This window comes from Daucus carota, chromosome 5 (genome assembly GCF_001625215.2).
Source record: "Daucus carota subsp. sativus chromosome 5, DH1 v3.0, whole genome shotgun sequence".
NCBI lineage: Eukaryota > Viridiplantae > Streptophyta > Magnoliopsida > Apiales > Apiaceae > Daucus > Daucus carota.
The window spans coordinates 39,104,165-39,128,687 of NC_030385.2; the positions used below are offsets into that span (position 1 = coordinate 39,104,165).

Below are 24,523 nucleotides of genomic sequence, written 5' to 3' on the forward strand. Positions count from 1 at the left end.
TCAAAAATAAAAATAACTCATTAAAAAATGTAAAATTTTGAATTTTTCAAATTTCGATTTGTAAATCATAAATTGGCTTATAATTTATTACACAAACGATACAAATAAATGTTTTTTATTAATAAACCCAAAAGCTGGAATCTATTGATTAATTCTCAATCAATTTTGAAATATAAAATGCTTGACTTTTGGACCCGCACTTCTAAGTTCTTTGTTCGCATAATTAAATTCAAAATTTAAAATAAAAAAATATAATCAATATTATAATTTGGAAAAATATAATTTTGAAAATAAAGGACTTAAAAAATATGTTAAAAAGTCAAACGGCCTATGTTCCAAAATGGAGAGAATACTAATTAATAATTTTACGTTTGTATGCATATATTTTTGTCAAAAAAATTAGATTTTGTAATTTTTGTATTTGGAATTTTTGGTTTAGTGGTTATTAAATTTGGATATAAAAATAATTTATTAATATAATAATAAATTATCTTTTAAAGCGTTTCTCTATATATTTATAATATCAAATTTCAAAAATAAAAATAACTCATTAAAAAATGTAAAATTTTGAATTTTTCAAATTTCGACTTGTAAATCATAAATTGACTTATAATTTATTACACAAACGATACAAATATAAAATGCTTGACTTTTGGACCCGCACTTCTAAATCCTTTGATCGCATAATTAAATTCAAAATTTTAAATAAAAAAATATAATCAATATTATAATTTTAAAAAATATAATTTTAAAAATAAAGAACTTAAAAAATGTGTTAAAAAATCAAACGGCCTATGTTCCAAAATGGAGAGAATACTAATTAATAATTTTACGTTTGTATGCTTATATTTTTTTCAAAAAAAATTAGATTTCACATTTGTATGCATCTGAAATTAGACCTGACCAAAAAAAAAACGAAATTAGATTTTGCATATATTTTTAAGTAATTTATCTTGAGAAAGCTTGTTGCGAGTTTGAATTATGAAGCTTCCTCTGCAATCTTGCATAAACGCAGTGTGTATCAGCTGTAAAAACGTGCTTGAACAGTAAACAAACAATCAAATATCCTGTCTGTGTGAGCACTCTTGGAGCATTAAATGAGCCACATGCCGAAGACAGGTGTCAGATTCAGAAGCAAGCAAACTCAATGGCAGAAGCTGTAAATATAAGAAGGTTTGAGGGTGGTTTCAAAGCAGGGGCTAACTACTATGCAAAACAGGCAACAGCAACTATAATATACATAGATACATAGATACATAGATAATATAACACCAAAAAGTGGTTTTTGGTGCTAAAATAATATCACATCTTCAATGGTTGGTGCTATATCTTGTGTCAAATTCATATATGTGCATTCATGTACTTGAATAGGTTGAGATATAAATCCATTTTTTATTCATTTCCCTTCATTTTTCTACTTTTTGATGAGGTGGCAATTATAGCTATTGCTATAGTTTGTGCTAAATATAGCACCAACTATAGCAATATGCTATTTTAGCACCAAGTTTAGCACACCATTGGAGTTGAAATTTTTTGATTTTGAGCTATAATATAAATATAGCACAAGATATAGCTCACCATTGGACTTGCTCTCAGGGATCCATTCCACCAATAACTATCCAATTTGATCATGTTCTCGCATGTGCCACGGATGAAGCTTAAAATGCAACAACGTAAACGGCAAAATTGAAAAAGAAAATTACATAACTTATTTTTCAAAAAAATTCATAAGGATAAAACTACAAAAGAAAAAAACTTAAGAAGTTAGTAGTTTGCTGTAAAATACTGTGATTTTATTTATTTATTTAAATATTTCTATTTAATTAGTATTGTTATTATGAGTTAGATTTGAGATTTAAAATTTGTTTGTATTTATATAATTAGATATTAGCATTAATTGGAAGCTTCTAGAATTTATTTTGTGTTAGTTATTTGAATAATAAAATAGAGAGAATTCTTTATTAATGGAAAGAAGCGTAGAAATATTATCGAGAATCGAAATCTTTTTGAGAAGACCTTATATTTGGAAATTCGTTTATGAGGTGGAGAAAATTGTGACCCAAGTTTGGAACTTCCTATTTACGATTAGGTTTGATGTGCTATATAAGAATCCATTTAGAATCCGAATAAGTCGTACAACAATTTACGTGGACGGGTATGTTTTCTTTTCTCTTCGATCTTTGCAAGTATATGTTGGTTTGAGATATTGATTTCTTGTTTCTTGTCATGTGTATTTGATGTGAATATATATTGTTTGCCTAATTGTTTATGCTGAAATTCGGATATAGTATTTTTTGTGAATCAGTTGGGTTGTAAAAATCGTAGTAAATTGAAAATTGATCGGATTTTGTTGATTCTGGACATTCTGAAAAGCTCTCTTCGATACCTACAACTTTTGTCTCAGGACTTATTTCGAAATTAGCAGTGTATCTATGCTTAAAATGATATTCTTTGTAACCCTTCAGTTCTTAGTCGTGAAACTTTTTCCCATGTTCAAAAATTCACTATAAATTGATCGTATGTCAAAAATTTACTCATGATACCAATCTGGAAAGATTGAGATATGATATTTCGTTATCAGTCATACCCATTTGTTGTATAAATTGATTTAATTGTCTAAACTGACTTATAAAGATTCAGGGCTGTTTATACTTTTCTGCTGAGTTGTTCCGTGTTTAAAAATTCATATCTCTCTCGTTATTTGTCATAAAATTGTGATCTTTACCAATTCTGAAACCTCTGAGAATGATATTTAAGTGTTTAGTTATAGTCTAGTTGAGATCAGTTTGTTTGCTTCGTCAAAATCTGCTTTGAATGTAAACTGCTCCTGAGTAAAATTCTGCTCTGTTACTTGAACTTCTAAAATTCATAACTAATTCATTATCTGTCCGTTTATTATGAATCTGGTCATTTTGGAATCCTTGTTGAATGTACTTTAATTCTCCAGTTGACTATTTTCTCATATTCAGAAACTATATTTGGTTAAGATTGAGATTTGTAACAGCATGCATTGTCATTTGTCTTGTTCGGTGATTGAATTGTGTTAATTGTTATTAGTTGTTAAAGTTTGTATTTTGTTAAGATTTGTTATGTGCCTTGCTCTTTATTGTTTAAGGAGTACTATATGTTAATTATGTTTTGTTTATCAATTAAATGTATAGGCTTTGTTCGTGTTATTAATTTCGGATTTTAAGTGTCGACTTTGAGGTAAGTACCTTTTGACTTACTTTTATTTTCGAAAGGATATTTTGATTTCGCAAATTTCTGATTTTTGTTATAAGATATAAGAATTTTGTTTCGAAAATTTATAAGATATAAGACATGAGAATCTTTGAAGACCCAGTCTCTACGTTTCGAACCCGTTCGTAATTTACGCTATAGTTCCGGAACTAGCCTTAGATACCCTTAGTAGGCGCACAAGTGTGCAACTTTAGATACCTGCTAAGGGCGCGTGATTATTGAACTTTAGATCCCGGTCACTGGGTAAGTGTGGCAAAAGAATAAGAATAAGATCCCGGTCACTGGGAAAGTGTGGCCGTAGAGCAAGACTGTGGTATTGATAAGATTTTTGTTTCTGTTTCTGCTTCTGTTTTAAATTCTGATTGGTTTTAAAATATAAACTGTGGGTTGGATTTTCTTTTACAAGTGTTTTCAAAATTATAATTGTTTTGAGGAACAATGTTTTATAAAAACGCCCACTGATTTCGAGATTAATTGTTAGTCAAATTGTTACTTGCTGAGCTGTGTAGCTCATCCGTTTTTCTATATTTCAGGTTCTATCATGTGGAAGGATTTTGAGAATAAGATTGAGGACTTTTGGATTTTATGCTTCGTGATTATTTGCATTAGTGAATAAAGACTTAGTGTTTATTAAGAATAATTTGATGAATTTATTAGTTATTGGTTTTGGATTATGGAGCTGCGTCTCCAAGTTTATGACTTTTGATTATTGGGTTTGACCGCTGCTTTGACTTATATATTATTTGAGGATTTTGATTTAAGTAATGATATTATTTATGTCGTGAAATTAGCTTTTTAATATTCCGAAAATTCGGGATGTTACATTTGCTAATTTCCCTAAATATTTTTATATTTCTTTTTGAAAATTTTGTTTCATCCAACATTTTAAATTTCAATCCCAGTAATATTTTTTTTTAAAGACCTACCCAGTTAAAGAACACTTACATATAAGCCAAGGCGCCGAGCATATATCCGATTGCCATCAAAATTTTATGGATAAATGTATATATTAGTAATCCTTTCTCACATTATTTCCGGTCAATTTACAAAATTATTTCTCATCCTCCCGTTAATTCAAAAAAGAGTTTTCTGGTTAATTCAGAGAAATACTCTATCCATCCTACATGTTTATATTCCGTTTAAATGAAACAAATTCAACTATATTGCCATTTAGCCAATTTTAACTCTATATTACATATATTATTCAGTGTTACAGAAATCGGAAATCGGACCTAATCGGCTGAGCTACCGATTCAGGGATTAATCGGAAATCGGGGATTAATAGGAAGGATTAATTGGAGTGAAAATCGGATTTATTTTATTATTACAATATTATTTAATATTTAGTTATTATTATATTAGCTATTTAGTAACTAATAAATATACTATATTCATAAACTTTATAATTACTCGTATTTAAAGTAATATAGTGTTTTGATTCTAATAATTTATCGTATATGCTTCAATTAAGAAATATATATAAGGATTAATCGGATTTTAGAAATCGGATTAGTGGCCGACCTTGCAGGGGATTAATCGGGGAATAATTGGTTAAATCGGGGAGTTTTAGAACACTGATATTATTTATACAATTTGGATAAAAAAAATTGATAAGAGCATCTCCAAGAGCCTCCTTGCTGACTCCTAAATATAATATAAAAAATGTGGCTCTTGGTAATTTACGACAAAGTTAAGAGTGTAAACTCCAACAATACTCTCTACATCTCTTCTCTATTTCATATTTTATTCATATATTGGGCTCCACTATAACTATAACAAAAGAGAGAGAAAGATGAAGGTGAATTGGAGGTAAGAATTTTTTTATTGTGAAAAAACAAGTTAGGAGCCATGTGGTGGCTCTTAACTTTGAGAAGAGAGGAGAGAGAAACAAGAGGCTCTTAGTGATTTAAGACCCACTTAAGAGTCTCTTGGAGCAACATTTTTCTTCTCCCTCCTCAAATCTCAAGTTAGGAGCCTAAATGAAGAGTCTCTTGGAGATGCTCTGAGAAATACTTTGACGGAATATATTTTTTGAATAAATTGCAAAAGCTTTCGAGCACAATTACTTTTTGTCAAAGAAATGCTTGTTACTTCCGCGAGAAGATTCAACTTAAAAATCCATAGCATCTTGATAATGATAACTGGCCCAAATGGCTATAAATACTATGGATATTGCCTTGTCTTCAACACTGCCCTCACTTGAGCTACTTTTCCAATACACAAATCCTCTCTTATCCAATTCTTCACTTGAATCTACAGAGATGGCGAGCTCTTCATCATTTAGCATGAGAAGCCAGCAACCAAACTATGGTCCTCCTCCGAAGAGGGGCCAGATCAAAGCTCAGATTTTCGAAAGCGTGGCGGAAACCTTTGTTTCCATGGCCTTGAAAGCAGGGGAATCACTCATCAAAACCAAACAGAGCTCTGCTAGTTTTGCTGATCAAGTTCCAAAGGCTAGTGACTGAATCACTGTCTTGCTAATTGCATGACCAAAATGACTCTGGCTATACATGTTTAGCATTCCTGTAATCCTGTGTGATTGTAATTTGTAATTGTAATACACTAATACTGTAGTACTAGACTCTTGTTAAGCTACTGTCAGGAATCTCGAGATATTAGGAGTTGGGCGCTTGATTTGTATTTTTGTGTTTCGAAGATCTCGAAGAGTATTGGGTTTTACTGTTGAGTTGTAATATCATGTAATGTTGCAGATTCTCGTGATATCATAGACTCTCAGTTGCATGTTATGCCTCTCAGAGGTGTTATTTTGAAATTTTTACTTGGATTTGAGCTTTAGAAAAAGATAAATTATGAGGAACCCTTTATAGAACTCCCTTTGCCTGAGTAAAAATTCAATTTATGGTCCAGAAACTTGCTGGCTGTATAGCTTGTTTGTCACCGCTACTTTTGCTAATACTCGTATCCCGTAGAATCATTTAAAATTAAACTTGTGAGGAGTCTGGAGTTGTTAGGTTCATGAGATCTGCAACCGCCAACCAGGTACTAGTTTTGTTTGTTGTAAATATTTCGTTGTTAAAAATAAAATTTCAAATTTATAACTCAAACTCTCCGGCCTCAAATATATTTTAGATGAGAGGTAGGCAGGACTAGGAGAGTAGGAGGTATAAGAATCAATTTTATTTTTGAATTTTCATCCCTCTTTAAATAATTAAATATTAATATATAATATCAAAATAACCAATGATTTAAAATATATAATAATACTAGTTTTATCAAAAAATTTAATTTTTAATTAATATAAGTAATAACCAATATTTTTAAATTAAATATATTAATTCAGCACTTCATTTATACAAATGATATAAGATAACTGCTCCCTCCGTTTTAAAATATAGGTCGCTTGACTTTTTTGCACGTATTTTAAAGTCTTTTGACCGCATGCTTAAAATCATTTTTTTGAAATTTTCTTTTTTCGAATAATAATATTAATTATATATTTTTATTTAAAAAAGAAAATTTTTAAAATAATGATTTTTAGCTCAAAAGATTTAAAATCGCATGAAAAAAATCAAACAACTTATATTTCAAAACAAACAAGAGTAGATTTCGCATTCCAACACAATAGTGCTACACCGCCAACCAAACGAATTCTAACATAATAACAATAACTTGAATCAAATTTGCAAAAAGGTAAAAGTCCAATATGCTCAATCTGTAATATCAAAAGTTAAAAGGAAATTCTAACCAAATAACAGTTGAGAGGAAAATATCTTATCGAACAAAAGTGGTCACCAATATTCCTAATATTCCTCTATATCTTCAGTCCTGTATATCTTCAGGTGATAGAATCTAATACGAGGACCGCTTTACAATGATGATATTCGATTTATGTATGATGTTTGTATTTTTTTTATATTCAATATATTTACAGAAATGTTGTCCTATTTTTAAATACTTTATAGAAGTATGCAACTGCATAATTATTTTTAAATTTACTACATTATACGGCAGGTCTTTTCCATTTCTCAAAATTTCAAGACATGAGTTACGGATGCTTTTCTGTTTTTGTTAAACAGAGACACCTTTCTCTCTCTCAATAAAACTCCCAGATTAGTAGTTTTTTTCTTTAAAAAATTATTATAGAAAATTCACTCATCACTTAAAAAATATCTAATTTATGTTTTCTTTGATTCTATATCAGATTTAATAGGGAGACGTTTTTACTGCCCAAACACAAATCCGGTCTAAACATTTTTTTATTATAAAATAGCTGTGAATATTTTGTTGCAATAATCAATTAACATGAACGGATTTAGTAACCTTTGTTATAAATACACTTTAATGATGGATTGATGTTTAAAAATTGTCACTCTGCTCAAAAATGGGTTATATGATTGATTCATCGGCACTGAAAAAGAATGGTAGAATAGATATCGGCAACGTTACTAAAATGGACAAGAAAGCAAGCAACTACTTTATAAGACAAGTAATCTCATAAAATATCTACTCCAAATCTATCTTCCGCGGATCTTTTTCCGGTAACATGTAATATTCCATATGCTTGTTAAAGGTTTTCTTTATGGATCTTCCTCCCATTTTTTTTTAAAGTTTATTTTTCCCCATACTTAGAGAACATACTTAAAGTGGCACTATGTTGGAAAGATAAGCAGAACAAAACCTCCGAATCTAATCTTAATATGGGCAACTTTTGAAGATCGATTCAGTAGATTATACATTTTGTTACCTTGCCAGCCCCTTTAACACCTCACCACAGAGAGACCTTGGCGAAATTTTTTAGGAGGAGGAGAAAGAAAATAAAGGGAATCCTCTCGAGCTCAGCTGCCTTTGTCCAATTCGTTGTGTCTGTAGCACAAGTGGTTGATTTCAATTTTCACTTTCTAAACAGTATTTGAATAAGTATCAATTTAACAATGTGTTATGTTCCTCGCCCTATTTAGAATATTACTGAAAACGTTTATTTAGTGAACCGCAAGTTAAAATCAACTTATATATATCGTTTAAATAATAAATTTATTAGATGACTTCTGATTTGTAAATCTAAAATTTAAAATATTGAAAATTCTAATAATTTTTCATTTTTAAAATATGTCTTTTTAAAAAATTTAAGCACACCTCCCGTCTATTTTTAACACTTTTCTTTTCGAAACTTTCTAATAATTATAAAATCTTTTTTTTGAAACAATAATTATAAATTCTTATAATATAAAACCAATCCCACCCCCTAATTTCATATATGTTTCTAATTTATAGTTAAACTAGGTGTATAACCCGCGCTTCGCGCGGGCACTGAAAATATCATGAAGACTGTAAGTGTTGCGCGTGAGATAGCGATGAAGAGAAAATAATATAAGTGGCCTCCATAATCTCATAATGTTAACTGGTTTTATTCTGAAGAAAAAGAGTGCACTTAATATATTTTTTATATAGTCCATAATTTCTGAAATTTTTAATTTCTTATTTATTGTTGAAATATAAAAAAATATTGTTAGTCATAAAGAGTGTAAGAGAGTGTATCAAATATTTAGCTATATTTTGATTTCCAAAAAAAATAATAATATTTAGCTATATTTCAGTGAGAAATCTACTTACATGGCTAAACTCAAAACTTCAAAAGGTGAATAATAATATACAAAATTTTCTGATACAAGTTCTCCACTATGAAGCAGAGATATCAAATGAACCAACTGGAGGTGTACATTTAATTCAGCTACAGCACATATACACTATTTAAATGGCTATATCCGAAAGGAGTTCCCAACACTTGTTCAGAAGCTACTCTTGACAGACCAAAAAAACACGGAAATACTTGTCACGTTTTAGCAAGCATGCAATAGTAAACATAATCAGTAAAACCACCACCTGCACTAATTATATCTAGCAAATGCTTAAATTTTATTGTGTGTCACAAGTGACAACTGGATAGATAAACCAAGCAGAACAACAGTTTTTTTTAAGTTTTGAGCACAATTCCACGCAGGAATGGACATGATCAATAGGGGAAAAGAATCTCTTTATCAACACTGCACTTCCACTCGATTGATTGACAACACTTCCAACCCAACTTCAGCTGCTGGTAAAGTAATCCCTGGATTCCTCTTTCTTGTAGTGAGAATCAATAATAACCATTACAATCAGTATAATCCAATTCAATTAAAACAAAAACAATCAATCCTAAGCAGTAAGCACAACAGCGCCGCCCATCTCAATCTTCTTCTCCGCAATTTTCGACACCAGCTTGGCCTTTACCACAATCGGTTTCGTCCCTGAGCCCTTCCCCAGCACCTTAAAGTAGCCAAACTGCGTGACATCAAGCACCTAAGCAAATTCTTGATAATTTATTGATTTTAGTACCTGTAAACAAATATATCCTTCCTGACTAATACTCCCTCGTGTCCCAGCAACTTATAGCTATTGTTTCTAAAGTAATAAAGGAATATATAAATACCGGAAAGTCTTGATATTGGATATAAAAACTTCAGTATCTTTTACTGTTACATCTCCGTAAAATGTATCTGCAACTGCTTTCCTTAACTCCTGTAAGTTGCACAACTTTCAGTGCAAATTTTCACATATTAAGTCAAGAAATTGTTAATCATCAAGCATTAGGAGTGTTGCTAGTTTCTCTTTCAAATGGATTATCCTAGTTCTGCCGTTTTTCCAGAGAACATATTTCAGACCGAAAAGAAATGGTCACAACACACAAAGGGCATAACATCCTACCTTGTTTCCTTGTTCAGCTCCATATCCTTATTAAGGGCAATTTCTTGAAACATTAATGGTCATATGTTAGAAAAATAATAAATGGCTAAACCAAGTTGCAAGAGACTATAAGACATTTAAATTATAATTACTACACCTGAGCAAATGTCCAGGCTGCATCATTTTAGAAGTAGATCAATTTGGAGTCGCCTCAAGAATTTATGGATATTTTGAAAGTTAACCTAAGCAGATAAATTAACCTACCTAAAAAACCATAGTACACACAAGAACATGATAAAATATGTAAAACATTCATAAATAGAAGCATACAAAACTCTTTCCCAAACCCTGTAATTTGCTCAAATCATGATCAGGGACACCCTGGCGTGCAAAAGACCATCAGAGGATTCAGCCTAAAAAACACAAAGAATCAATAACAACAAAAATTAGTAGTGACCCGTTTGAGCTTAAGACATAAATAAACATAATCCAAGCCAAAAAAGCACAAAGAACCGATAACAACAAATTTTTGCAGTGACCCATTCGAGTTAAAATTATAATTAAAGTGAGGAGAATTAAGCCGCAGGAGAACAAAGAACCAAACAAAATGAATTAGCATTATGGATCTTCTGATCATATTTACCAAACTGTTCGTACAAGAAGCTACTAAAAACAGTTTCTCATTTTGTTGCCTAACTGCTCCCTCGTCACCTAAAAAACCATAGCACACACAAGAACATGATAAGATATGAAATAAAAGCATACCGAACTCTTTCCCAAACCCTGTAATTTGCAGAAATCTTGATCAGGGACCCCTTTGGGTGCAGAAGACCATCAGAGTATTCAACTAAAAAAAACACAAAGAATCAATAACAACAAAAATTAGCAGTTACCCATTTGAGGTGAAGACATAATGAAACACAATCAAAGCCAAAAAAAAAAACACAAAGAATTGATAACAACAAACATTTGCAGTGACCCGTTCGAGTTAAAATCATCACTAAACATAATTTAATCCAAAGAAACATTAATATAAAAAATCAGTGTAATCGTAGAAAAGCAGAGCTGAAAAATGAGAGATTATGCAAGTAAGTGGCTCTTATAAACATGTTCAACTTGATGCCCACAACAAAATCACATTCTAATGAAATCGGTGATAATACAGTCAGTTGGGCATTTGATCGAACACCTTATTACCAATCTTATTTATGTGTAATCAAGTAACAAACACTCACCCTACCCGAAACCGATCTTAACAGCAGCACACCAATCAATCAGGGTTCCAGCCACAACAACTTCGCAACCACCCTGTAAATCTTTCGGCAAGTATACCCTATGAAATGTATAATATATAAAATTGAGATGGACATTTGGTAAATCACAAAAAGAAAGAGTAGAAATCTGAGAAAATAATACCGGAAGAAGATTCACGACTAAGCTAGAGAAGAAGAAGAGGACGCCCACCGGAAGAATAACAGCTGTTAGCAACAATCGCTATAGCCAAGCCAGCCCAACAAAGAGGTCCAACAGTGTGTGCGAAGCTAATTTTCAAGCAAGAAATAATCAAGCGAAAAGTAACGATTGCCGGAGGATCATTTATAACAACTGTCCGAGGAGATGATGAGGCTTCAGTACAACCGTCCGAGGAGATGATGAGGCTTCAGTTACGAAACCGATCAGCCAGGCATAAAATATAATAAAAATTAAATAAGAAGAAAAGAGGCAGCGGAATAATTGAGATATGCTGAGAGGAGAGAATTCAGTTTAAGAGCAAGGAGGGAAGAGCCACGTCAGCCGTCCGAGATTTTCCTTTATATAGATATATAGATATTAGCGAGTCTCACGACTAAACTTATTTTTCTTATTCTTTCATACTACTTTATATATTTTTCAAAAATTATTTATAATATTTTATCACTATATTACTCATTTTATATCTAATAAATTATAAATTATAAATAACTCATCTGATATAAATAAATTAAAATTATTTCCACTTACAAATATTTTACATTTATATATAATGTACGTTTTCAATATCTTATTAGATTATGGGGTGTTTGTTTCCGGCTTTTAAGCCGAGCTTCTGGTTTATAAGTTAGAAACACTTATTTGTACTATTTGTGTAAAAAGTCAAAAAACACTTATATAAAGCTAGGAATGCTAGCTTTTGTTTCAGGGTTTCTGCTTATTTCCCAAACACTTTAATCACTTATAAGTCTTAATTTGCTTCTAACTTCTACTCCACTTATTTATTTTAAGTAAGAAGCGCTTATTTTAAGTTCACCCAACTTGCTCTTAAAAATCCAAAACAAAGGAACAATATCGGGGGACAAGCTTAAGATTATGGAGATTTTTTGGTGAGTTTAAAATAAGTGCTTCTTGCTTAGTGTAAAAAAGCGAAGTAGAAATTAGATAGAAGTTAAGATTCATAGGTGATTAATGTCTTTGGGGAAAAAGTAGAACTTAGAAATTATGAAGCAAAAGTTAGTATTCTCTATTGTTTTTTAAGTATTTCTTGACTTTTTACATAAATAATACAAATAAGTGTTTTTTTACTATAAACGCAGAAGCCGGGTTTTTAAGTTCCGACCGCTTACTTTTCTAAAAAATCATTTAATTTTAATTAAAGAATTATCTGGCTCAAAATGCTAGAGATCATCTTTTCCAAACTCAATCAGGAATCGAGCCCGCATCCTCTCCTGCAATCGGGCTTTCCAATAATTTATAATAAAATATCAATTATTTAATAATTTATAATAATTATATAAAATTTTGATTCAGTATAATAATATTGATATTCATAAATAATCTATAAATCAATGAAATTTAAAATCCGGTCCCATATAGAATGCCAGTGCCATGATTGTGACATTCAATTTTTATTTTTTCTCAAATCAGTTTTTTAGAAAGAAAGGTTAAGATTTTCGTAAAATAATCAAGTGCAAACAACTTCGATTCAAAATTTGAAGTTGAAATGGCGCATAGGCCCCATTTTCCACCAAAACACTACATCCCCTTTCTTTTAATCTAGAGAAGCAAATTACAATAGGGTCCAAAAATTCAAAATCAAGCAGTAGTAGCTCGACTTTGATACAAAGCACAAACTACATATATCATCGTTCGGTGTTTTGAGAATAACATCTGGTGTTTCTTTTCACAAAAACAAAAAAAAATCTGGGCTCAAGAAAAGAAGAACGAAAGGAAGAAATGGGGAATGAAGATAGTAGCGATAGTCAGGTGAAAGTAAAGGTGGAAAAAGGCAAGCCAACACACGGCGGAAGATACGTGGAATACAATGTCATGGGCAATCTCTTCCACCTCTCTTCTATCTACGCCCCTCCCGTTCAACTCCTTGGCTGTGGCTCCTATGGCGTCGTCTGGTGAGTCTCTCTCTCTCCCCCTCCCTCCCTCCCTCTCCCCCCTCCCCCTTCTCTCTCTCTCTCTCTCTCTCTCGATAATGCACTTTCATTTCATACTTTAGAACACAACTATTAGTCTACTACATGTCCAAATTATATCCAGGATTTAAAATATGAACATACTAAATCAAGTTCAGTCATGCCAATTTTGAAAGAAGCATAATGGCAAAGTGGTTGTGGTTAACCTGCTTTCCTTCAAATCTTATACACAAACAACTATATAATCTTCATTGCATTAATTTACAGAATTTAATCTTAGTTAATTTCATATTTTCCTGTTTCGATTATTTTGTTATGATGGCCGTCGGGATCTCAGTCAGATCGTATAGCGATCATGGTTTTATCCATAATCATCTATCCGAATTTTGAGTGTCCACTCCTCCTCTACTATCTATTTCCAAGCCCTTTCCTAATTACACAGCTTTTGCTTCTATAGAAAATTATAAACTCACAAATATCACTCGTTCTACTTCAACAAAAACCAAAGCCCTTCATCGCTCTGCCTCCAGTACTCAAATTCCAACTTCTTGGCCATGGTTTTATCGAAAACAGCCTCCAAATTAGATGTATCGGTGCATTCCACTTTCGCTTCTCGCTGTGTTCGACGTTCACTTCCCAGGTCAAAGATGGGAACAATGCCAAGTTCAGCCTCGAGTTCCCATTGAGCATCAGCTCGTCGTTGATTATCTGGTATGCCGCATCTTTCGGCATCAAATTCTCCCCCATCTTTGACCTGGGAAGTGAATGTCGAACACAGCGAGAAGCGAAAGTGGAATGCACGGATATGTCTGATTCGGAGGCTGTTTTCGATAGAACCATGTCTAAGAAGTTGGGATTTCAGTACTTGAGGCAGAGAGATGAAGGGCTTTGGTTTTTGTACGAGCTGATGCTCGATGAGAACCCGAGGCTGAAGTTGGATCGTTCGTGACAATATGGATGGAGCCAGAATGTAATAAGCTGATGATGGATTCTGATGACACCTAATTTTCCCCTCTGGCCTATGGCACACTAGGGTTAACTTTTATCTGTACACTCAAGGCGTCCAGAAAGAAGACGACCTCGTTACAGAAGACCCCAAGTGGATGGAAGTCAGAGCCCAGTCAGAAGGTAGAAATCCCGATGGCCAATTACGGATAAAACCATGATCAGTACGGATACGATCTGAAATCCCGACAGCCATCAGTTATTATATTTTGTTCTCATGCTTTAGGTTGTTTCATAGTAAACCTGCTTAATTCTTGCCAAGATGCTTTTGGTGCATATGGGGAAATAATGTGTAGAATACCTCAATGCTAAGTTACCCGGACACGGGTATGGGTATCGGACACGGGTACAGATCCAAGAGTCAGATTCGTAGTTTTAGGATAATTAGGATTCATGTATGGATCCGGAATTAGACTCGGGTACGGGGACTTGGCACTTAAGTTCCACGCAAGTAAAACTTTATATAGACTGATTTATTATACATTCATAAAAATAGTGTCTATTGCACATTAATCACATAAACTGAAAATTGAAGCATAAAATCAATAGAACAACATAGAAACAAGTCATTCATGGATCTTGATCTCTATAAAAAAAATTGAAACAAGGCCTAAGTTTTCATTTTGACCTGGTATGTTACAGGTGAAGTGTCCGGTTGTAATAAAAAGGATCCGACTCAGATCCCATACCCACACCCATGTCATGTCCGGTGGACACGGGTATAGGCACAAAAATGGAGAGTCCGGGTAACATAGCCTCAATGTCAACAAAAGTGGCCCAAATGGCTACATTATTACAGGACTTATAAAACCAGCAGTAATACATTATTACAGGACTTATAAAAGCTTATGAAATCTCACTGTGGATGACAATCTGTACATGTATACGAACAAAATAAAATAGAAATTCAAGTGAGCACACCATTTCTAGTTGATTATCCTAGTTTTACTTGCTTTCTTTGTTTTGTTTCAATTTTAATTGAAGAAAACAAAACATAAATAGTGATAATTATTATTAGTATACATCTTTGATTCGAAATTTCAAAATCCAAAAGAGAAAAGTAGGCCCCGATTCCCACTAAAAATATTTATCTCCGCACCCCCCCCCCCCCCCACCCCCCCAAAAAAAAAGAACAAAAAAAAAAACAAACTACGTCTTTCTTTCCCTTAAAACAAGAATAAACCCTTCTTTTTTTTGTATCAGATAGAATAAATCATCTAACAGAGAAAAAAAATTAATAGTTTGCATCGTGGTATTTTGGGTAAGAGAATTAAAGGAAAAAGAGAATGGAGAAGGAAAATATCTGTTCTGAGACAACGGAGGTGGGAAAACGTAATCCGACTGACAAGGACAAGTATGTTAAGTACAATTTACTTGGTAATCGCTTCCAAGTTTCGTCTACATATGTTCCTCCTGTTAGGCTTCTTGGTACTGGTGCTTATGGCATCGTCTGGTATAACCTCTCTTGTCTTTCTGTTTTCTACCTAATCTATATGTAGGTAAATACATATGTTTGGTTCTAAATGTGTTGTTTAAAAGATAATAATAAATTCTCATTTTGGAAGCCTGTCGTCTCTAATTGAATACTCAATCCCGGATATGTCTAGATTCGTTTGTGTTTTAAGTACTCTTATTTGTAATCGGAAATGGTAAATATTATTCGACTGCATTGTATAGAGAAAAAAAAAGGGAAGTTGAATGATGAGATGATAATCATATAAATTGCTATACTTTAATTAATTCTATACGCATGCCAAGCGAGGCCCAAAAGATTAATTGTGTTATACATTTAAGTTCTACATATATGTTCGAAGTACCTCTTTTTCTCCCTTTTATTGGTGGCATCACAAAATTAATTTTCTCTGCTTCTTCATTTATAAGTTTAGGCATGAAGGTGACTAGCCATTTCTCTCTATCTTATTTTATTTCTACTTGGTAGTTACTGATATTGAATTATGTTATGCAGCTGTGCTACAAATTCTGAAACTAAGGAAGAGGTCGCGATTAAGAAAATAGCGAATGCATTTGATAACAGAATCGATGCTAAAAGAACCCTACGTGAGATCAAACTCCTCTGCCATATGGATCATGAAAATGTATATCCATTTCATTGATTCATAGCAACTCTTTTTTTATTGGCTATGTGGTTCCCCCATAAAATTTGCAATTATAAGCTCTTATTCCCAAACATTCTTTAAGGTTGTTCAAAATTTTAGATCAATAAGAAAATAAAAAACATCAAACACTTTTTAGGAATGGAATTTGGAAGTTACACTTGTGATTTAGAAATGAATTTCTCCTTTTCCATTCTTACTTGATGGTTATGTGGTTGTAAACTTTTCCCACAGGTCATCAAAATTAAGGACATCATACCGCCGCCAGAGAAAGAAAATTTTGTTGATGTGTATATTGTCTATGAGTTGATGGATACTGATCTACATCAAGTTATACGCTCTTCCCAGGCACTGACTGAGGACCACTGTCAGGTGTGTTGATCTTTACATTATCTGTCTGCTTCTACTATATTCTTCCTATTGTATTTAGTGGTTTCTATCATGCGATAAACTTTTTTATTTATTTCTTTGTATATTAAAAGAAAGCTTCAGACACCAAGTCATTTCATTAATCAAAGAACAAGTTCAATGTTGCTCCAAATAATAACTAGTCGTATTTTTATTTGTAGTAAGAACCATGTGTTCATAAGTTTGACCATGGGTGAACCTGTAAGTGTTTTCTCACACCAAAGTATTTGTTTTTCACAGTACTTCATGTACCAGTTACTGCGTGGACTGAAGTACATACACTCTGCAAATGTTTTGCACCGTGATTTGAAACCAAGCAACCTGCTTCTTAATTCAAACTGTGACCTGAAGATTTGTGATTTTGGGCTTGCGCGAACCACGTCTGAGACAGATTTCATGACAGAATATGTTGTAACCCGATGGTACAGGGCCCCAGAATTGTTACTCAACTGTTCAGAATATACAGCAGCCATTGACATCTGGTCTGTTGGTTGCATTTTAATGGAAATAATTAAACGGGAACCTCTCTTTCCGGGTAAAGACTATGTTGAGCAACTGCTACTTATTACTGAGGTAATCAAGAATTTTTTTCCGGAATATGACTACAAGTATTTGTAGATAATTAAATCACGGAATTGTGGGTCATAAATCAGTAAATTTGTTGTGCTCACTTTATGATAGTTTTATATAATAATAGAGTTTTTTTTTTTTCCCTCAAAACAGCTTCTAGGCTCTCCGGAGGACTCTGATCTTGGATTTCTTAGGAGTAATAATGCACGGAAGTACATTAAGCAACTCCCTCATGTCCCGAAGAAATCTTTTGCGGAGAAGTTCCCAGATGTATCACCAGTAGCCATTGATCTTGCAGAGCAGATGTTAGTGTTTGATCCATCAAAACGCATAACAGGTATCCCCTTCTTGGTATTTATTAACAATCTACATCTTATTAACTTCAAGTTTATATTTCCTATATAGTCAGTGAGTATTTTCTGATTCTTTTCTCTCGATGATTGTTAAGTTGAGGAAGCGTTAAATCATCCATTTTTATCAAGTCTGCATGAGATCAATGAGGAGCCAACCTGCGAGTCCCCTTTCGTGTTTGATTTTGAGCAAGCAAATTTAAGTGAAGAAGATGTGAAGGAATTAATACGGTTGGAATGTCAAAAATTCAACCCAGATAAGATGCAGGAGTAGCAAGATTTGTTTTTCATTTCCTGTGGTATACCATTGGTGTCCTTAAATGAGCATTTTACATATACTTTTTTGGTGAGCAAAGTATAAAGTGTTACTGAGTTTCCAGAGTGAAAGTGATGTGTTGGGATAGCTTCTTATATGTATCGAACAGTTCATAAAAAAGAATACCGTTTATTGGTTTGAAAGAAGAACATATCGTTGATCAGTTTTATGAGACAAAGTGGGATTTATTTTCGGGAATTCATCCGAGCATAATCGTAAATGGCTGATTGCTCATGTGTCCATGTTTGCGGGTTTGTAAGGCTCTATCTGTTACTATGAGCAAAATCTGATATGCTCATGTATTGATTTAAAATAAGCATTTTGCAGTTTTTGGCGAGTTGCATCATTTCCTGTATTTTGTACCAGAAAATTCTTAGTGTTTATATTGAAATGTATCAACTTCCGGTGCTACAGCCAACTGTTGTTGTTGTTGATAGGAAGTTGTGGTACAACCAGCGGTTGTTGTTAGTTATTGATAGGAAGTTGTGGTACAGCCAACGGTTGTTAGTTGTTGCACGTTGTTAGTTGTTAACTGAGTTCGCAATTTCAGGTATCGGGTCAGGTTGATAGACGCTAGTCAGGAATTTGACCCTACCCGAATTTGATCCGAACTCTGAGTTTACCTGTTGCCTTGCATGATCTTATTCAACCTAGAGTTATAGGTACAATAGTGCACTAAAATGTTATCTAACACTTCAGTATACCATTTGTAATCATAAAGATTTGTTGAAGCTCACCTGATAGGCTGATACATTGTTTCTTTTAGTTTTGAGAGATGCATTGTCATATAACAGGCAGACAATGAAGTATGTAATCTTGTTATTAGATTATACTTTATTATCATTTACAGGTACCTGGATGAGCTTTTAATCAGCATTGTTTTAGAAATTGAAATGTTTATGAGGTATTTCAGTTATATCTGATACTTTTACCAGGACTGGTCCGAGATTGCTCGTAGTAGTCATATCAATTAGATGTTGGCCAATTCTTGATGACAATCGGTTAAGTACCGTGGTCAGGGGCAGATTTAGGATCATTTATTAGAGAGGACCAAGCATATTTTCGAAAAATACAGTATATTTTCAAATTTTGTGGGTACATTTATAAATTTTTGTAAAACTTAGAATAGATAAAACATGTCAATTTTTTTTAGGGGGACACTGCATTTTACTGGATCCATCCCTGATTGTGGTTGCTCCTACCAGCCTGTAAGTGTGGTTGTTTAGTTTATGAGCCCGCTTATGGAGATATTAAACACAACCAAACACTATTACGTATCATTATCTCATCTTTCCTCACATACATTGAAAACTCGTGTGTACTGTAAATGAAACATTTCTATATATGTCTACTGTCATTCAGACAGTACAATATGCTTACTTGTCTTTTTTTTTTTTTTAAAATTATTAGCTCCACCTGATCACATCTGTTTCCAAGCTAATAATCATGAAAGCCTCCTCTTTGTTAGCTCCTTTTGCAAGAAGGTGAGTTTTACCATTTTTATCATTTCATGCTGATATTGAAAAGTAGAACTCTTGTGCAGTACTAGGCTGCTTTATCTGACAGTGTTTCTGCGTATTTGTTCTTAAGGTTGGAAGGTAAGGTGGCTATAATCACCGGCGGTGCCAGAGGCCTTGGCGAGACTGCAGCCCGTCATTTTCTCAGGCACGGTGCCAAAGTGGTGATTGCAGACATCCAAGACGAACTAGCTCATTCCCTCTGCAAAGACATTGACGACAAAAGCTCCCTTTCCTATATTCACTGTGACATTACTAAAGATTCCGATGTTGAAGCCCTGGTCGGCATCACCTTAGCCAAACACGGAAAATTGGACATATTGCACGCCAGTGCAGGCATTTCCACATCCAGCAGATCTGAATCCAAAATTTTACTAGCAAACAACGAAATATTCAGAAATCTGATGGATGTGAACGTGTATGGTACATTTCTATCTTGCAAACATGCTGCTAGGGCTATGATCCCCGCAAAAAGTGGTAGCATAATTCTGATGTCCAGTGCAGCTTCAGTGTCAAGTGGCCCCATTTCTCACGGTTACCTGGCCTCCAAGCACGCGATAGTGGGACTGACTAAGAACTTAGGAGTGGAGTTGGGGAAGTCTGGGATAAGAGTTAACTGTCTTTCACCTTTCATATTTGATACAGAATTGTCTAGGAAGGAATTTGGATTGGATGATGAGGAGGCCGTGAAGCGCTTTGTCTCAGATTTCTCAAACTTGAAAGGGGTGATTTTGGACGCAGAGGACGTGGCAGCAGCCGCCGTGTATCTAGGGAGTGATGAAGCGAAGTATGTGAGTGGATTGAACCTTGTGATTGATGGAGGGTACAGTACTACTAATGAAGCTATCACGCAGGCTATAATGAGGAAGAACTCTTATAAACTATCAAGAATCGAGACTCATTACACCTTACTAGGAGTTTGTTTAAGAGTTTTGCAGTTGGTGTTTTATGTGTGCTTCTGCTTTTTCAAGGTGTAACAAGTGTCAAGTGCTTTAAGACTTTCAAATACCTGGTTCTTTCACTCTTTTGTTTAAGAAGTATCTAGACTCTTTCTCTTGAGCATGGGAAAATTTATTTTGCAATTGTCATTCATACCAGGCCTTAGCAGTGCATTATATTCAGTATACAATTTGTAGAGTTATCCATATTGAACATGCCTTGCAGGCTTGTAGCTCCTAAAATTAACAGCAACTCTCCACATGACACATCGAAACATCTCAAGGCATTCGTTAGTGCTGTACTCAACACAAGATGTGAGACTGACCCTCTTCTCCTACAGCCTAATCATCAGTTGATATTTGGTAATCAGCATTAAGGTCATCTGTACTGCTACGACAACGTCAGACATTAACGGGGGAATATTATCTGATCGATTATGAAACTAAGATCACCCTGTAATATTGTATACATTTGAGTACCTACAGCACAGTCTTGGAATCTCTACCCTCAACTCATTTCAAGTAATTGAAAAACAAGTGGCATACCAAAAAAAGAAAGAAATTTACCCGTGAAGAGCAGCGGGGATTCAAGAAAACGAATCTGATAAAAAATTCCATTGCCGGGAAAGCCAGATATCCTAACCGCTGGACGACAATGGAAGTAGATGCCAAAATTTGTTATTTAAAGCTAAAATCCGGACCTCTTCTTTATAACATACTAGTTGATAACCCGTGCCAAGCACGGGTTTGACTAAAATTTTAAAATTTGTCATTTATTGAAAAAATAATGTCTTTTGTTAATTACATTATCATATTTTTATCATACCTATTTAAATTATTGTTTTTAAATGATATTTGAATTATTGTTATTTAATATAAGACTTTCAATATATTAAAATTTGATCCTATTTTAAATTTATGTCATAACAATATGGGTTCTTGTTCTATGAAATCCACAAAATAAGAGTAGTGCAGTTCAAAATTATTTAAATTTCAATTTTTTTAGTCTACATTATTTGTAAGCATCTGAAAATTTGCAGGTTATGTTCTACAATATAATCGTTGCAATCAAAAGATAAAACAATTATTTTATAAATCACTAAACACTATATATGTTCTAAAATATAACACATAAGTAGAATAATGATCTTAATGATTGTTAGTGTTAAAAGATGTTAATGATTAATTGATAATTATATTTAAAACTACTTAAAGATGGTAAATTATATATAGAATTTGAATAATTAAAGATATTATTTATGACTAAACTAAAATATTATGACTGGTACTTATTACGGCTTAAATGCGGACTTTATGGAACTTAACTTTAACAGTATGTTTTATTTTAGTAAAATTCTTATGTTGTTTGATGATTTTTAAATTGTTAAAATAATATTCAAGATCAACACATATAAGTTCGTTTATAGCGTCTTTAAAATTGAATAAAAATTTAAAATTTTAAGTCGCAATTATTTTATTCATTTAATAGGCAACTATTATATATAATTTTAGTTGGAGTTTTTGTAGATCTAACCCTAGTGTTGTAGTTGTTTGATAAACTAATATTGTAATTTGACAAAATTAATTAACTTTTCAAAACTAATTTGATATCAAATATTTTGACGTATGTCTTGTGTTTCGGTTCTTTTATTATACGTTGCAATATGGACAATGACTTCATTTTTTTTGAGTTTCTATTTGTCAAGTCAGTGTTACCACCGGCTTATTCGTCTTTATCGCAATCTTCTGAAGAGCACTGAATGACAATCATTATTATTAAAAAATATATGACTAAGTTTTTTGGTGCTTTGGTATCAATATTGAATCTTGTTTATTTTAATTCTGAAATATGATAGAAATTTTATAGATTTGTTTCGTAAATTAAATTGTATGAGTTTTAAAAATTAAAACGAATAATTTCGTTGACATTAATATTCTATTGGTAGGATATTATTTTATTATAAAATCTATAATAGTATAATTATTATTACTGCCGAATAAAAAAATTATATGATGATAATCAAATTAAAGTTATTTTATAAAATAAATTATTTGAGTTTTAAAATTTAAAATGAGTAGCTTTGTTGACTGAAATTTTGTTGGTGTGATAATCATTATATTACAAAAATTCTGATCAAACATGGAAGTATTCTCATAGTTATATGATAATAATAATTATTATTATTAAGAATTATATGATAATAACCAAATTTTGGTTCTTTGATATTAAGTATTTTGATGATATTGATTCCGCTTATCGATAAAAACTATATATGGATATTATATTAGTATCAATATGAACTCCTTATTTGAACTCTGAAGCATGATAAAAGATTTACAGATTTGTTCCGTATATTAAATTATTTGAGTTTTAAAAAATTAAACCAATAATTTTGTTGATAATATATTTTTATTAGTGAGATAATTGTTATAATTTTTAAATAAAAAATAATATGATGATAGCCAAATTTTGATATGAATTTTATATTAGGGAGATAATTGTTAAATAAAAAATAATATGATGATAGCCAAATTTTGATATGAATTTTATAGAACTGCTTCATAGGTTAAATCCAATTTAACTGTGCGGATAGGATAGATGTTATATTACAAAACCCTAAATACTATAGAAGTCTTTTTATAGAATTAAATATTAATTATAAAATCTTAACCAATATTGAAATATTAATAATAAAATCCGAATCAATATAGTAATAATCTTTATAAAATCCTAAAAATGTATAATAGTAACTATAAAATCTTAACGATATGAAAATCTTTTCATAATTCTATAATGATTATTGTTATTAATCAATATTGAAATCTTTAATAATAAAATTCTAATCAATACAGAAGTCTTTCATTGTCCTAATGAATATCGAAGTCTTTAATGATAAAATTCTATTAAGTCTTTTGTAGTAGTATAATAATGATTATAAAATCCTAATCAATATGAAAGTGACCAAATTTTGGTACTTTTGGTACCGATGTTCCACCGAAATGTGGTTTCGCTTATTAATAAAGAATCAATATTGAAATCTTTAATAATAAAATTCTAATCAATACAGAAGTCTTTCATTGTCCTAATGAATATCGAAGTCTTTAATGATAAAATTCTATTAAGTCTTTTGTAGTAGTATAATAATGATTATAAAATCCTAATCAATATGAAAGTGACCAAATTTTGGTACTTTTGGTACCGATGTTCCACCGAAATGTGGTTTCGCTTATTAATAAAGGGTATTGATGTGGTGTCTATTAGGGGTGTACACGGATCCGTGAAACCGACCGAACCAACCCAAACCGATCATATTTCACCCGAACCAATCCGAACTTTTTTGACCCGATTGATAATTGGATTAAAAAATGAGTAACCCGATTTAATTGGGTTGGACACGGGTTTCGGTTTTTTTTAACCGATCCAACCCAACCCGATTAAAAAATATTAAATTACATATAAAAATCATTCACCCCACCCTAGTAGCCCATAATATGTTAGCATAGTCCATTTAACTGATCTATTGATTTGTTATACTTTGCTAATTGTTGATTTGTTGTGCTTTACTAATTGTTTCTGTTCAACTTAATTTTTAAATTTATTGCTATAATTTTGAAACTTCTGGTATCGAGCTTAACATGGTATCGAGCTTTAATTGTTTTGATAAGTAGTGCACGTTTTTTAAGATGTTATAGTGCTTAACTCATTTTGTATACACTGGGTATTTCACCTTGCTATAGTACATTCAGTTAAAGTTTTATTTTTTGATGTGTCGAAATTTGGTTTTGCTAGATCATGGAAACGAAATTATTTTATATTTCATAACCCGATCAAACCGATCCGAACCGATCCGAACCGAAGTAATACAAATTGGTTTGGGTTATGAATATAATTTTTATGGACTGGGTTGACAATTTAAAAACCCGATTTAATTGGATTGGGTCTTTAAATTTCTTTAACCCGCCCAACCCAAACCGTGTACACC

General features: G+C 32.4%; 2 protein-coding genes and 1 long non-coding RNA gene across 3 annotated transcripts; 2 read left to right on the forward strand and 1 right to left on the reverse strand.

Annotated features, from left to right (window-relative positions):
• Positions 1-8,928: 8,928 nt before the first annotated feature.
• Positions 8,929-10,762, reverse strand: LOC108222566 (uncharacterized). The gene is made up of 6 exons (XR_010292515.1): positions 10,687-10,762; positions 10,252-10,334; positions 10,079-10,163; positions 9,943-9,985; positions 9,668-9,756; positions 8,929-9,573 (listed from the first exon to the last, which is right to left on the reverse strand). It is a non-coding gene; the product is annotated as an uncharacterized LOC108222566 (long non-coding RNA).
• A 2,222-nt stretch (positions 10,763-12,984) lies between these two features.
• Positions 12,985-18,283, forward strand: LOC108219746 (mitogen-activated protein kinase homolog NTF6). Its single transcript, XM_064094415.1, has 6 exons — positions 12,985-13,304; positions 16,294-16,423; positions 16,676-16,813; positions 17,090-17,422; positions 17,573-17,756; positions 17,868-18,283. The coding sequence occupies exons 1-6, from the start codon at positions 13,132-13,134 to the stop codon at positions 18,041-18,043; spliced, it is 1,134 nt and encodes a 377-aa protein (XP_063950485.1). The 5' UTR covers positions 12,985-13,131; the 3' UTR covers positions 18,044-18,283.
• Positions 18,284-19,502: 1,219 nt separating this feature from the next.
• On the forward strand, positions 19,503-20,638 carry LOC108221736 (secoisolariciresinol dehydrogenase). Its single transcript, XM_017395593.2, has 2 exons — positions 19,503-19,569; positions 19,676-20,638. Exons 1-2 carry the CDS (start codon positions 19,532-19,534, stop codon positions 20,577-20,579), a joined length of 942 nt encoding a protein of 313 aa, XP_017251082.2. The 5' UTR covers positions 19,503-19,531; the 3' UTR covers positions 20,580-20,638.
• Positions 20,639-24,523: the final 3,885 nt, after the last annotated feature.

What these genes read in the sequence shown, in the direction of transcription:
- LOC108221736 (XM_017395593.2), top strand. Translation starts at nt 19,532, where the DNA reads ATGAAAGCCTCCTCTTTGTTAGCTCCTTTTGCAAGAAG. An exon ending in TTAGCTCCTTTTGCAAGAAG is followed by an intron (nt 19,570 to 19,675) that starts GTGAGTTTTACC and finishes TTTGTTCTTAAG; the next exon opens with GTTGGAAGGTAAGGTGGCTA.
- LOC108219746 (XM_064094415.1), top strand. Translation starts at nt 13,132, where the DNA reads ATGGGGAATGAAGATAGTAGCGATAGTCAGGTGAAAGTAAAGGTGGAA. An exon ending in GGCTCCTATGGCGTCGTCTG is followed by an intron (nt 13,305 to 16,293) that starts GTGAGTCTCTCT and finishes TATGTTATGCAG; the next exon opens with CTGTGCTACAAATTCTGAAA. An exon ending in AACTGCTACTTATTACTGAG is followed by an intron (nt 17,423 to 17,572) that starts GTAATCAAGAAT and finishes CCCTCAAAACAG; the next exon opens with CTTCTAGGCTCTCCGGAGGA.